The 13,853-nt window shown below is 41.9% G+C and overlaps 1 protein-coding gene and 1 long non-coding RNA gene across 3 annotated transcripts in view; one reads left to right on the top strand and one right to left on the bottom strand.

The window, feature by feature from the left end:
- Slc16a10 (solute carrier family 16 member 10) overlaps positions 1-13,853 on the top strand; it is a 108,353-nt gene that overhangs the window by 60,442 nt on the left and 34,058 nt on the right. For both annotated transcript variants that reach the window (XR_002476466.2, XM_021638748.2), the window contains exon 3: positions 2,776-3,229. Coding sequence is in view for 1 of the 2 variants with exons in the window: in XM_021638748.2 (XP_021494423.1) it covers positions 2,776-3,229 (454 nt within the window). In the remaining variant the exon portion in view is untranslated. The remainder of the gene's footprint in view (positions 1-2,775; positions 3,230-13,853) is intronic.
- LOC132649557 (uncharacterized) overlaps positions 1-13,853 on the bottom strand; it is a 33,605-nt gene that overhangs the window by 13,200 nt on the left and 6,552 nt on the right. Inside the window, exon 2 of the long non-coding RNA XR_009588057.1 lies at positions 11,642-11,880. This is a non-coding gene — a long non-coding RNA (uncharacterized LOC132649557). The remainder of the gene's footprint in view (positions 1-11,641; positions 11,881-13,853) is intronic.

The following is a 13,853-nucleotide window of genomic DNA, read 5'->3' as shown; positions in this document are numbered from 1 at the left end:
TTCTTGTGATTCAACTTCTGCCTTCTTAGGAAGCTTTCTCTAGCGTCCTGGCTCTGAATCCTTTGTATGTGGTAAAAAGAATCCTGTAATCTTACTAACTTACACTGCAGTTAGACGTCAAACCTTAACTATAGATGGTCTTTGTTACTTTGTGGATTCTTCTTTGTCCCATCCTTTCTCCACCTCCCCGTTTCATCCCCTTATACTAGATAGGAGAGAAACAAGGATAGAAGGGAGATAGGAATTAGAAAAATCCATGAATCTAATTTTTTCCTTTTGTTTCTTCTTTGACCATAGCTACTAACAAACTGTAAACAACCCCCTACCCCCAACATCCGCCAACCTATGGAGAGGCTCTAGCGTGCACGCGCGCGCGCACACACACACACACACACATATACATGTATATATATATATATATATATATATATATATATATATATGCACACACACTTTTCTAGCATCTGAAAAAGTTCCCAGAATTCCAAACATCACACAATTACAGACACTATCTGAAGCTGCCAAAACCATGCCTCTGCTAGGGCATGAGACAAATCATTGTCAGCTGCTGTGGACAGTCCAAAGTAGCCCCATATCACCACACCTGGGATTAAAATTAAAACACATTCTTATAATATTTCTGTGTTTTAAAATAAAGCAAAATTCCAAAATTGTCACTACTCAACCACTGAAACCGGCCATTTGTTGTGAGGACGGACATAAGTAACAGAAGTTTTCTGAGGACAGTGACACAGACACAGGACATGGAAAGATGCGAAGCCAATCTCATTAACTGATTTCAAGTCATGCTAAGGAGAATGCTTCTTATTTACACACACAGCTATATGATCTTATCATCTCCATTTTGTGGAGTAACTATAGCACTTGATGTTTGTGATGATGATGTTATCAATATTATTTCTAATCTATACATTGAGGGAGGCAGAGAAATATATAATAGATTTTACTTTTTTCTTTAAAATTGTTTTAAAATTTTGAGAATTCAGGAATTTGCAATTATTTGGAAAATTGCTTATGTGGAAGATTTGGTACAGAAAGAAGCATTATGAGTTTGAGGCTAATCTCTGCCATACAGTGAGAGACCTTGTCTAAAAACAAAAGTCAACTCCCCACTCCAACCAGACAGAATGAAGCAGGGGCAGGAGAGATGTCTCAGCAGTTAGGAGCATTGGCTGCACTTGCAGATAACCTGGTTTCAATTCCGGCATCCACATGGTGACTCACAAAGATCTATAACTCCAGGCCTAGGGCATCCAATGCCCTCTTCTGGCCTCCGTAAGCATCAGACACACACACGGTTCACAGGTGTACATTCAGGCCAAGCATCCATACACATAAAACAAAAATAACTAAAATATATTTTTTAAACAAAGCACTGTTTGTCCTGTATAAGTCTTGCTGGAGATAGAGATAGAAGTAGTCGTTTAAGTAGACTGTGAGTAACTTCAAGACACAAACACTTTCCCACCAAATATCTGCTTAATGTGGCTATTGAACCAAGAGTAGAGGTTGGGTAAATAGTGATGGGAGTGAAGTGAGATTAACTGGAAAGGCCTAGAAGCACCTCTTGAAGGTGGCGCTGGATGTGAACTAATGAAGGGGAAGGGCATCTCAGAGGTTTGCCAACACGCCTTAATTTGATCAGATTTGACTCCCTTTGATTACCAGAGCAAACTGGTAAGTGAGTATTATTGTCCAAAATTTAATTATTAACCAGCTTTATCTGTCTACTGATAAATAGCCTTTTGAATCGGACTTAGCATAAAAAGAAAGAAACAACCAACTTGTTTCAGTTCTTACCTTAATTCAAAGCATGTATTTGATTACAATAGAAATTCTTGTATTCTTCATTATTCTTTTGATACATAAATAACAAGTCACTGTAAAAGCTTGCAGATTGACATTAGTGCTGGGCACGCTTAAGTCAGTCTTAATGCAATCTGAATATGATTTCTTGTTGTCTTGCACAATGCTGGGAACAACGCAATACAGGGCGAAGGTTGGTTGACAGCCCTAGGGCAGTGGGGGTGGGAGGGGAGCGCAGCCGCTCCTCATGAAAATGTTCTTGACACAACACTGAAGCGCCAGTGCCAGACACAGTCTTTCCTTTGACTCTATTGCTTGGTAAGCACCTGGGAAAGTGCCATGAGAATAATGAGTGTGCAGAGTTAAATTGTAATTCGAAAGTAGTATTGAACAAGATTTTATTGTCCCTTCCTGGAAGCTGTCTTTATTTCTGAGTTGTGGAGAGCCTAGGTCTTACCTAACGTTATGTATGGTTCACCAGAAATCCTTGGCAGAGAAAGGGGAGCTCTGTCACTAACAACCTTAATGGTCATTTTTTATACACTCAGATTAAATTATTTTACTGCTACATTCTTGATTTATTAAGCCTTTCCCCATTTTTGTTTTTTAGTTTTTGAGACCATGTTGACAAGATCTGTTTTTGCTAAGGGAGTTCCTTTTAAGACTTATTTTTTACTGAATGTGTATGGGTGTTTAATGGCATGTATGTCTGTGTACCACATGCATGCCTAGTGCCCACAGAGGCCAGAAGAGGCCGTTGGCTGCCCTGGAGATATGGTGGTTGTAAGCTGGGAACAGAGTGGGTGCTGGGTACTGAGTCCAGGTCCTCTGCGAGAGCAGCAAGCGCTCTTAACTGCTGAGCTGTCTCTCCAGACCCCCATTAAGGTTTATCATATAAAGCACAGTAGAGAAGATTAAAGCTCCTTTTTCTCTTTCGTCTTTACGCAGCTCCATCGAACCCCTCTATCTCACCTATGGGATCATATTTGCCTGCGGCTGCTCCTTTGCCTACCAGCCTTCTCTGGTCATTTTGGGACACTACTTCAAGAAGCGCCTCGGACTAGTTAACGGCATCGTCACGGCTGGCAGCAGCGCCTTCACAATTTTGCTCCCTTTGCTTTTAAGGACTCTGATTGACAGTGTGGGCCTCTTTCACACACTGAGAGTCCTCTGCATCTTCATGTTTGTGCTCTTTCTGGCTGGCTTTACTTACCGACCTCTTGCTCCCAGCGCCAAAGAGAAGGCGAGCGAGGGCAGCAGACTCTCCTTCTTTTCCAGGAGAAAGATTAGTCCTCCAAAAAAGGTTTTCAATCTTGCCATCTTCAAGGTGACAGCTTACTCAGTGTGGGCTGCTGGAATACCACTTGCACTGTTTGGATACTTTGTGCCTTATGTCCACTTGGTGAGTATGCATCCTTGGCTCTGTTTGTAATAAACATCACCAGGTCACACAGGGGGAGCTAGATGAGCAAGGCAGGTCAGATTGAAGCCGTCCTCAGATACTGTCCTGGTGGTGACCCCCACCTCCAGGAATTACAGGTTTCTCAAACGAGAATAGTTCCCCCATCAGATGATTAAACAATTAATCCAATGGTATGCTTCAATGTTTTAAAGATCCCAAACAAAAGCAATATTTAAAAGGGCGACTAAACTCTTGGAACGAATTATCAAGGTAAGATACTTGAGATGGGTAAAATGGCTTAATGGAGAAAGGCGCATACTACGAAGCTTGATGCCTCGTGGTGGGGGGAGAGAACCAGCTCCTCATTGTTGTCCCCTGAACTCCACTGCAGCAGCTGTGAATCCCCTTCACCACCACCCCCAGTAAACAAACATAATAAAAAGCCTGATATGTCACCTCTGAAAGTAGCTTGCTGATCTTATTCAGGGAAAAAGCTAGTGTAATGACCTTGTTAATATTAATTTTGAACACATGGGTACAGAAATTAAGTGGTTAACAAAATGATAGTGACTGATGAACATTCTGTTTGTGGGATAATTCTGGAAAAAAACAGAAATTCTCCTCAGAGGAGTATTTAAGAAATGTTAGGGAAGTTTTAAAGGAGAGAAGAGCCTTAGAGTTTTATGTGAAATTAGGATTCAAGTGCTCAAGCAGTTTATATTGTTTGCTTCAATGTCAAAAATTCAGCCTATTTCTACTGGAACATCAATAAGCAGTGTCAAGGCATTTGCCCTTGGCAAAATGTATGCAAAGGTGCTCCGTTTTCTTTTTCTTTCTTCTCCTTCTCTTTTTCATTTATCTGTCTGTCTGTCTACCTATCTGTCTGTCTGTCTGCCTATCTTATTTATTTATTTATTTTGCTATTTGTGGTGGAAAATAAATACAGTTCAACGTTAAACAAAAATGGCATTTGCTTTGGTTTTTCTTTTGTGTATGTACTAACTACATGTGTGGATGTGGTTCTTTTTTTTTTTTTATGCTTATAACCTACTTGGGATATCTGTAATTTTTCTCTAGTTGAAAGTTTTGGTGAAAGTATCAGTGGCTCATAAAATTACTGGGCCTTGAGGATCAGCTAATCACTATACCACAAGTCCTTCATGGGCTCCTGTGTGCAGTTCAGAAAGTAATCAAGCCAAGGAATTGTGATGAGTGGTGGGAAACACATCTGGATTTAAAGGTAATTTTGCTTTGTGAATCTCTGAATTGTCCTGTTACCAGGACAGTTGAGGAAGCAGCTAGGCTGGCGTTGGGAAGCATGGGGAAGGATTCGGGGCAGCCCTCTGAGTGTGGCATTCATAGGAAGTAAAACCCGGTTTGTCAGCTCTTCCTCATTTTTTCAGCTGACTCTACAACCACTGGATTCGTTTTTGGGGATACGGGTCTGTTGAGAAAGACTCAGCTTTACCAACCTACCTCTGTACTGTTTCTTAGTCAAGCACATTTACTGTGTATCTGCCTTCCTCCTCGGTTTGAGACAGTCTGTGTAGATCAGGCTGGCCTTTGTGAATCTTCCTTCCTCTGCACCCCGAGTTACAGGCTTGTGTCTCTAAGCCCAGCTTTTCTTTCCTAATTCTCTTTGGTACTAAAAGATGAAAATACTCAGAGAAGTGGGTATTTCAGCTTTCCTAATGCTTGCCAACAATCAAAGGGAAGTTAGTGGATTTCTGGTTATAAGGTTTACAATGTATAAATTAGTTAACTTGACATACTATTTCATCTGGCTCTCACAATAAACCTGTAAAAATAGATCCCTTTAATTCCTGGCTTACAGATTCACAGGAGAAAGACAGTTTCTGCTTGGAGAAATAGAAAAGGTGTTGACTCCTGGGCCTTCAGCATGAAATGTTCTTGTTAAAACTGTGATCAACTAGGGGATGAGTTTTTCAGTTTGGTTTGCTTTGAACTTCAGCAGATAATGAAGTACTCTCATGGCTCTCCCCATGATGTGAGAGAATATATATATATATATATATATATATATATATATATATATATGCTTATTCTCAAAACAAGTTTGGAAATTTTATTTTCTTTTGCATTTGAAGCGTGCGTGCATGTGTGCATGTGTGCGCGTGTGTGTGTGTGTGTGTGTGTGTGTGTGTGTGTGTGTGAGTGTGTGTGATCTCTTAGGATGGTCTCAAATTGGAAATGAAGCTTGAACTTCTTTTCCTTCTGCCTCCACCTCTCAAATACAGGGATACAGGTATGTGCCACCATGACTAGTTGCAGTTGACTTTTTAAAAAGGAAGAATTAGTAATCTCTCTTGTAAGCCTGTTCGCTTATAATCTTAATATAATGGGCACAATTGACCTGTGTCGGATTAGGTAAGATGTTAGTTTCTAAGCAACCAGTTTTCATGAACTGCTCTCTTTGTTTGAAGCTTGTTGTCTCGGTTAGCGTCACGTAACTCTTCATTACCCTTCATATGACATCTGGGGGTGACCTTCCTAATGTTCCCTGCCACTTCCCATTTTGCCTTTTCAAAGTTTTTCGTTTCTAGCTTTTGCTGAGTTCCTCCCTACCCTACCCTTAACACAAACATGTCCAAGTCTTATTCTTTGATCCTTTTAATCTGTGACCACTGGAAGTTTCATCCAGTCTCCTGAGTTCAGAAACCACACATAACTCCAGAATCTCTAGCCCAGACCCTTTACTGAATTTTCACAAGAGCTCAACGCCAAACACTTACTTAAATATCTCCATTCGCATGACTGCTGGCTGTTTCAGACATGATATGAATAACCACAAGGCCCTTATCTCATTCCTCCAAACTTGCTCTGTCCCTGGCTGTCCTCCTCTTAGGAGACAGTAGTTTGTCCTTCCAGTGACTCAAGCCTCAAACCTTGAGTCTTCCTACCGCCTCCTTCTTGGGCATCACACCCCTGATAGAGTCAGGAAATCCTGGTGGCTTCCCTTTCAAAGAATATCTGGTATCTGACCAATTTTCACTATCATCAGTACCAATCCTAGGCCACCTCTGTGTGGAGGTCAAAGGACAACTCAAAGGAATTAGTTCTTCTATCAGGTGGATTCCTCAGATTGAACTCAATCTGTCCTCCTCAGCTGCAAGCACCTTTACTTCTGAGCCGTATGGAATTATGACCCCGTAATTCCGCTTGTTTCATCAGTGTTTGCAATCACTTGCTGAGTTGATATATGATGCACAGGTTGTTCTCACACTTTTATTGTTTTTAAACTGTATGATCTGCTCCATAGGTCCTGAAAATGTCTTAATTCCTCTGTCATGGTTGCCAAGGTAATTAAGTTTGTATAAGGCTATAGCTGCGGCCAGTTCTATTTTTGTTTTATAGGTCCTGGATTATATTTGTGTGCTGACATTAGCATGGCTGTGCTTTTCATAAGAGAATGCCAATAGGAGCTTTGCAAACGGATCTTGGGTGTTTATAACAGGAGAATTAAGTGCTTTCAATGTCCATGAAGGCAGCAGTTGAAGGATTAACATTCTTGTCCACTGTATACAACATGAAGGCTCCTGTTAATATATTATAACTCCTACTTTACACAGCTAACTTTAGAGCACGTTAATAAGAAGCTAATTCTGATGAGTTTAAATGAGGGATTTTTTTTTAATCAAAATTACTTTTAGCATTTTACCTCCAAGGGATAGTTTTAGTGTGCCTAGAATCTATTCACTTACTTTTCCTTTTCTGATTAAAAATATACATCAAATGTAATCCTAAAAGGAAAAAAAAAATAATGACCTTAAAGTAGCTTACAAGTTTCTCAGTGGTCTGGTTTATTCCTGTCTCTGGGGCCTCTCCTGACCGGCCTGCCTTGCTCACTAGGCCACTGCGTCCACCTCCTCTCTATGTACATGTGCATAGGGCAGTAAACTGCCTGAAGTGCCATGGGAACCTGGCCACAGGTGGAGAGTTCTCTGCCACCCAGCATTCCCGAACGCCTACCCTTTCTTTCCTCTTTATTTCTTTCTAGCACTTAATAGTTTCTGACCTATTTTAATAATTGTGCATATATATATATTTTGCTAGGATGTAAATCCCATGCAGTTAGGGTATGTTTCTGTTTTGTTTGATGATAGATTTCAAAGCAAAAAGCATAGTGTCTAGCACACAGTAGGTACTCACATGTTGGCTGGATGTTGAGATACATTATATGTAAGTCTAAAGGGACACAGTTTTCGTCTCACGATTTCACTCTTTAAACTCTACATTCATGTCATAGTGATATTCAATCAGTGCGTAACACATAAACGCAAACTCAGAAAACCTCAGAATAATAAAAGAACTACCAGAGTTGTCAGTTCATGGGATGAGAGACATGTTGCCTAATGCTCTGACACTTTATATATCTATACTGAAACTACAACATGAATTAAGACATTTCTGTCTTAAGAGGAGCTGTGTCTTCATACCACTCAGAACCCTGAGACGCTACCTGTAAGAACAGATCTTGGGTGTAGGAATGTAGCATGGCCACAGATTGACATAACTTGGGCCGTGTTAGTCTGAGGACTGAAAATGTGTCTAAAAATGATAGTGATTTGGTAACTTTTCTTATTGGTACAAACTGGTCCATACTGAGTATGAAGATGACAATTCAGTTTCATTTGCTGTCATTGTTTCTTATCACTCTATACTTTGAAATTGGCAGTTCAGCGCCTATCAACAATGGTCATTGAATTAGTTATTTTTAAACTTTAAATCACAGAAATCTTCATCAACATGATTGACTTGTATGTGAAAACCTGTTCATTACAAAATGTTTTGAGGTAAGATATTACTATATAGCCCAGGCTGGTTTGTTAGTTTGTTTGAGACAGGGTCTTTCTATATAGCCCTGGCTGTCCTGGAACTCACTCTGTAGATCAGGCTGGCCTCCAACTCACAGAGATCCACCTACCTCTGCCTCCCAAGTGCTGGGATTAAAGTGGTATGCCACCACCCCTGACTTGGTTTCAAATTTTTTTATCTTTCTAGGTCATCCTCTCAGTTATGGGGGTTATAGGCATCATCATGGCCAGTCAGCATTAGTTTTTGTTTGTTTGTTTGTTTTGTGTTTTTAAAGAAAACTATGTTCACGTATAAATGGATTGGCTTTGTGGCAGATAGTCTCAAAAGAAATATCCCATTCATGTGCTGTAAGATTAATGGTAGATCATTTGCCTGCTAACGGGGCGATCAGTGGGTTCCTCAGTCCACTTGTAATTGGGAGTAAACAAGTTGTACTTTCAAACCAGAATCGCCTTTCAAGGCAAACAAGCCCATAAATGGGAACTGTAGTTCTTCAAGAGCTGCTTTGTTGGTTTGGAGAGTGCAGGATGTGATCGGAGTGTGTCAAGGGTACCACACAGCTGGGAGACTTGAGTAGCCCAGCGGCTCTTGTCACTCAACTCCAGAAACAGCATGTGATGCAGAGCCATGCATGCAGGAGAAACAAACCCTCTGTCATCTTTTCTTGGCTTCTGTAAGGGGAGGTCCAGGTCAAAGTCACAAAGAGTGGATCTTACGGGACATTTTCATAAGGCGTATACCAAACACAGTGGATGCAGGAAGTAACACCGAGCTACAGAGAAGTGGCTCTAAGGCTGGGCTGTTTTTGGGGGGAGGGCATTCACTGAGTTTGCTCAGAACTGAGATTTTAACCGGGCATCAAGTGTGGTGAAGCCCTCCGGAGCTGCTCTTTCCAGCCACGCCAGGGTGACACCCATTTTACTTGTCTTGCAGATTTCTGTTCATTCCAATCAGGATCCCGACAGTGGTCACCTACTGTCCTAGTGCTCAGGGCGTGGCTTACAACCAGAGAGAGGACTCTGAAGAGAACTAGCTCTTGTTCTAAAGTGACCAGAACAAGAGGACCCATGTGACCTTATTTCTAACCCCCACATCTCATCTTCTGATGGGTGGTTCATTTGACTATGGGAACATTAAGTCCATATAAAGTTCCTTTTCACAGCTGCCAAAGCAGAATATGACCTACATAGTACTTTATGTTTGGTTTTGTTTTCTACAATAAATGTTAACCATAACAAAACAAAAATGGACACATATAAATTTATAGTAAGATATGTAGCCTAAATTTGATTAACAAGTAACCACTGTAAGAAAATAAATGGCCTCAGTTTAGAGTCACATGCATGTATCTAAGGCCATTGACCTGCAGCAAAGGGCCCTACAGAGTAAGTGTGCTGGTAAAATAACTGATATTCTTTCTTCTCTCTTGCTACTAAGCAGTTTCATCAGGGTTTTTGTTTTGGCTTTTTGAGACACGCTTTCTCTGTGTAGCCTTAGCTGTCCTGGAACTTTCTCTGTGGACCCAGACTGGCCTCCACCTCACAGAGATCTACCTGCCTCCCAAGTGCTGGGATTAAAGGCATGCGCCACTACTGCCCGGCTACATCAAAGTTTTTGTTTGTTTGTCCTTTATTTGTGTTTAAATATGTTATTTGTTAAAATGTAGCATGCTTCTAGAGTATAACAGATTTCAATTGTAATATTGATGTTTGTTCATTCTGCAAGTCCTTCCATTAGTATCAAAGTTTATTCAAGTTTTACACACCTAAATTGTGCTGACAAGGAAAGAGTCCTTTCATACCTTTTCTCCCAAGTTACAGTACATCTTTTATGAGAAGTTCTTGCTGTCAGCAATCGCTAACTCCAAGGAGTACAGAACAGAAGGGAAGGGGCCTTCCTAGGAATTAGAACTGTAATGAATGTTTGACACCCAGAGAAAATCTAAAAGCTGTTAGCCCCTGGCTGTCTGTTTTCCATTGTATCTCCCCCCCCCCGTTCTGTCCCTCCTGCCCCGCTTGGCAGCTCACTTATAAACAGGAACTTTACATTCCCTCATAACACATTTAAAAAAAAAAAGCTCAATTTGGAGGCGTAAAATTGAAACATGGACAGTTATTCAGCGCAGCTATCTGCGGTCTAGTCAGTTGGGCAGATTCTTGCCATAACATGGCAAGAATGTAACAGCTGCGGCACCTAGGCTTCAGGGTACAATTTAGTTAATCCTACATGTCTGTTCTCAGAGTCAAGCAAGGATTTGCTTTAAGCCAATGGTCTCTCTAAACAAATGTAACATTGATTGATTCTGTTTTCCACATTTCTTTTTTAAGCCCTTGTTTTTATTAACATTTGGTTTCCACTCTGTTGAAACGTGTTTGTAGCATCAGGGCTTCCACTTGGCCAGAGGAGAACTGGGTTAGCTAGACAGCGTGCTCAGGATTGCCACACTGGTGCACGGCATAGCCAAGAATTAAGCTGGGTATTCCGAAGAGTGTGGCTTTTAAATAAAATATTTAAATGCTTGCCAGAAATACATTAACGGTGATGTAGGAGTGACAGGAATTGTACCATATAATTGTACGCTGCTGCTGCTTTGAAAAACAGGAAAAGGAATGAAGGCACAGAAAGCGAAACAAACTGCTTGCCAAAAGTCTCATAGAAGTAATAGGACCGAGTGTAATATTCGTTTGTTTGTTTAAATATATGGGGAAAAATAGAACCTTATTATAGCCTAAACTGTTAATGTGCACAGTGTGGAAGTGGGGTTATCAGGAATGAAGTTATACTTTGATCTGAAGGTCCAGCTCTTCAGTGTTGCTAGTAGCAGTTGCCTTGTTCTTCTTTCCTGGTTATATTCGGAACTCTGGTTTCTGTGTGCTAGCTCTTTCCAGAGAACACAAGGCTCACAGTAAGACCCCTCAGTTGTTGCTTTGTTTGTTGTGTATTCATTGTTGTGTGTGTTGCGTGCTCATGCATGTACAAGTCAGAGGATAACTTTTGGAGTTGGTTTTCTTTTTCTACTATAGGTTCTGGGGATCAAACTATGGTCATCAGGCCACAGCAGCCACTGAGCCATCTTGTTGGCCTAGCAGGATCCATTTAAGCTAATGTCACTGCATACTGACCAAGAATGACTCCATTGTATTACAGCTTCTCCTCTCCTTTCTCCTTTTACTTTCCTTTTTTTCTTTCTCCCTCTCCCTCCTTCTCTTTCTCTTGTTGGATTTTTTTTTTTTTTTTTGATGAACAAAGAGGGTGAATGTTTTGTTTCTCTCGGTGTTGCAAAACCAGTGCTTCGCAGTGGAAAAGTATAGGCTTAGATTTCTCACCAAATCTACTTTAGTTAGGGTTCTTAAATATCTTTACCTCTCTTCCAACCCCCTGACCTTAGATGGGAGATTAATAGGGAGAAGGGCTGTAGACATCTTTTATCTACTTCCTGCTGATTAGGGTCAATGGGTATTTAGGAGATTACCAAACTGAGTCGTCAGGATACCACAGTCCAGTCCAAAGGCCAACACCGAGAAGCAACACACATCAGCACAGGTCAGCTAAAGCTACAAGACTCAGTTGGATTACCTTGAGAAGATCTCTGGAACGTTTCTCTCTGTGAAGTCAAGTGTTGAAGCAGGAAGATCAGCGCAGTGATGTCGATCCAAAAAGTGAAGCCTCAGTGTGTGTATGGTGGTGGTTGGGGCTCTGTGTATCTTCTCTCCATAGAGTCCACCCCCGGATGTTCTCAGCTGGCCAGAGTCATGCCCCTTGTACGTGAGAGCTCACAGCAAACGCGAGCTCACAGCAAACATCACGTGCCCAGACTGTAGCAAGACATCACATGACAAAACTGAGTCTTCAGAGAAACCAGAAACTTCCACTCCAGGAAAACAACAGCCGACATAGCAGTTCATGAAATTAAGACAGTACCATGAAGATGCTCCCAAGCGTTTCCAAAGAGAAAGCACACTGGGTCCTTCGACCCAAATCCAGTGGTGGATCTGGGGAAGTTACAATGTTATGTGAGATTTACAACATTGTTATCCTGGATTATGGAATTCTTATAATCACTAGGCAGGTCTCATCATGTAACTGTGGCTGGCCTGGAATTTGTTATGTAGACCAGGCTGACCTAACATCTGCCAGTCAAGTGCTAGGATTAACAGGTTGTTTGTCCCCAAACCCAGCTTCATAACTACTTTTCGTTACAGGTGATCTCAAGATTTCTAAACACCGGAGCTTCACGCCTAGTCTAAGTAGCTAGTACAGGATTATTAGAAATATTGACATTGCGTTCATCCGCACCTGTTAGAAAGCGGGGTTCTTAAGCAGCACTGTCGAGAACAGTTTCTTTCCATCAGTGTTGCCAAAAGTGATTCCAAGTCTTCTACCCTCCACTAACTTAAGACAAGCATGCTGCAGCCGTCTACTTCCCACAGTTTTATTTGGGGGTAGAGGGGTGCCATGTTCACTCCTCGGGGGATTTCACCTATTTCTCATATGCTTCCTCATGCATTAACCCACGTAGCTCAGAAGGGTCGTTTGGCATCATCTTGGTCAGCCAACCATCTCTGTAATAGGATTCACTGACGAGCCCTGGGTTTTCTGCAAGTGCTTCCCTGGCTTCAGTTATCTCTCCTGACAGAGGAGAGTCAGGTTCACTGGCTGCCTCCACACTCTCCAGCACGCCAAACTCATCTCCTTTTTTTCAATTTTGTCCCAACTTCAGCAGTAAAAACATCTCCCAAAGCTACCTGGGCAAAATTGCTGATGCCGACTGTCTCAATATCATTCTGTTTGTTAAAAAGATGTATTCATCCATCCATCCATCCATTTATTTATTTATTCAGTATTCTGCCTGTAGGCAGAAGAGGGCACCAGATCACATTATAGATGGTTATGAGCCACCATGTGGTTGCTGGGAATTGAACTCAGAACCTTTGGAAAAGCAGCCAGTGCTCTTAACTTCTGAGCCATCTCTCCAGCCCACCCATTTCTGTTGTTTGATAACAACAACAGAATTCCTGTTTCTCTGTGAATTTAGGCATCGACAGCAATGCAGATCCAGTGCGCAGCGTGTGGAGGGGAGGCAGGCCAGGGCAGTGTAGGGCTGCAGGCCACGGTCCAGGCGACACTCTCAATGACATGATTCAGGGTTCTGAGGGTAACAGCGCTGCGCCTCTGCCACCAGGCTGACGGGATGGGCCTTGGCCGGAGTTCTTCCTTGATTTTTTGAGACAGAGTTTCTCTAAGTATTCCTGGCCATCCTGCAACTTACTCACCATGGAGCAGAGCCTGGCCTCACATTCACAGAGATCTCCACGGCTCCCTCCAAGTACTGGGATTAAAGTTGTGCACCATCAGGCCTGCCTGTGTTTAAATTTTCTGACTCAACCCAGGTAGTCCCCGTTTCTGAGGGAAGCAACACCACCACCACTCCCCTCACTCAGGAGGAGGACCCTGAGGACATGGAAGCTTCCCTTTGCTCACAGGTTTCAAGGTCTCTCCTACACTGGAGTGGTTTTAAAACAGATGCAGGATAGGTTTTCTGTTCTGTCAATGTTGTTTGTCCTTGTCTATGTGTGACTTGTTTTAATTACAGCTCAGTTAAGCAGATTGAACTCATGCATTGAACAAAAGCAGAGTGCCTGTGAAGTTCCCCAGCGTTTCAGGCGTGGGGCTATCAGGCGTGAATGGATACAGCGTCTCTAATGGAGGTAGCCCCGTGACAGCAAGCACATTCAGTGTGTGGTATTCATATCTGAAAGACTTGAGAAGACTAAGACATTAAAGTTCT

This window comes from Meriones unguiculatus, chromosome 20 (genome assembly GCF_030254825.1).
Source record: "Meriones unguiculatus strain TT.TT164.6M chromosome 20, Bangor_MerUng_6.1, whole genome shotgun sequence".
Taxonomy (NCBI): Eukaryota; Metazoa; Chordata; class Mammalia; order Rodentia; family Muridae; genus Meriones; species Meriones unguiculatus.
Note: the sequence above shows the minus strand (reverse complement) of the source record. Positions and strands in the feature narration are given on the sequence as shown.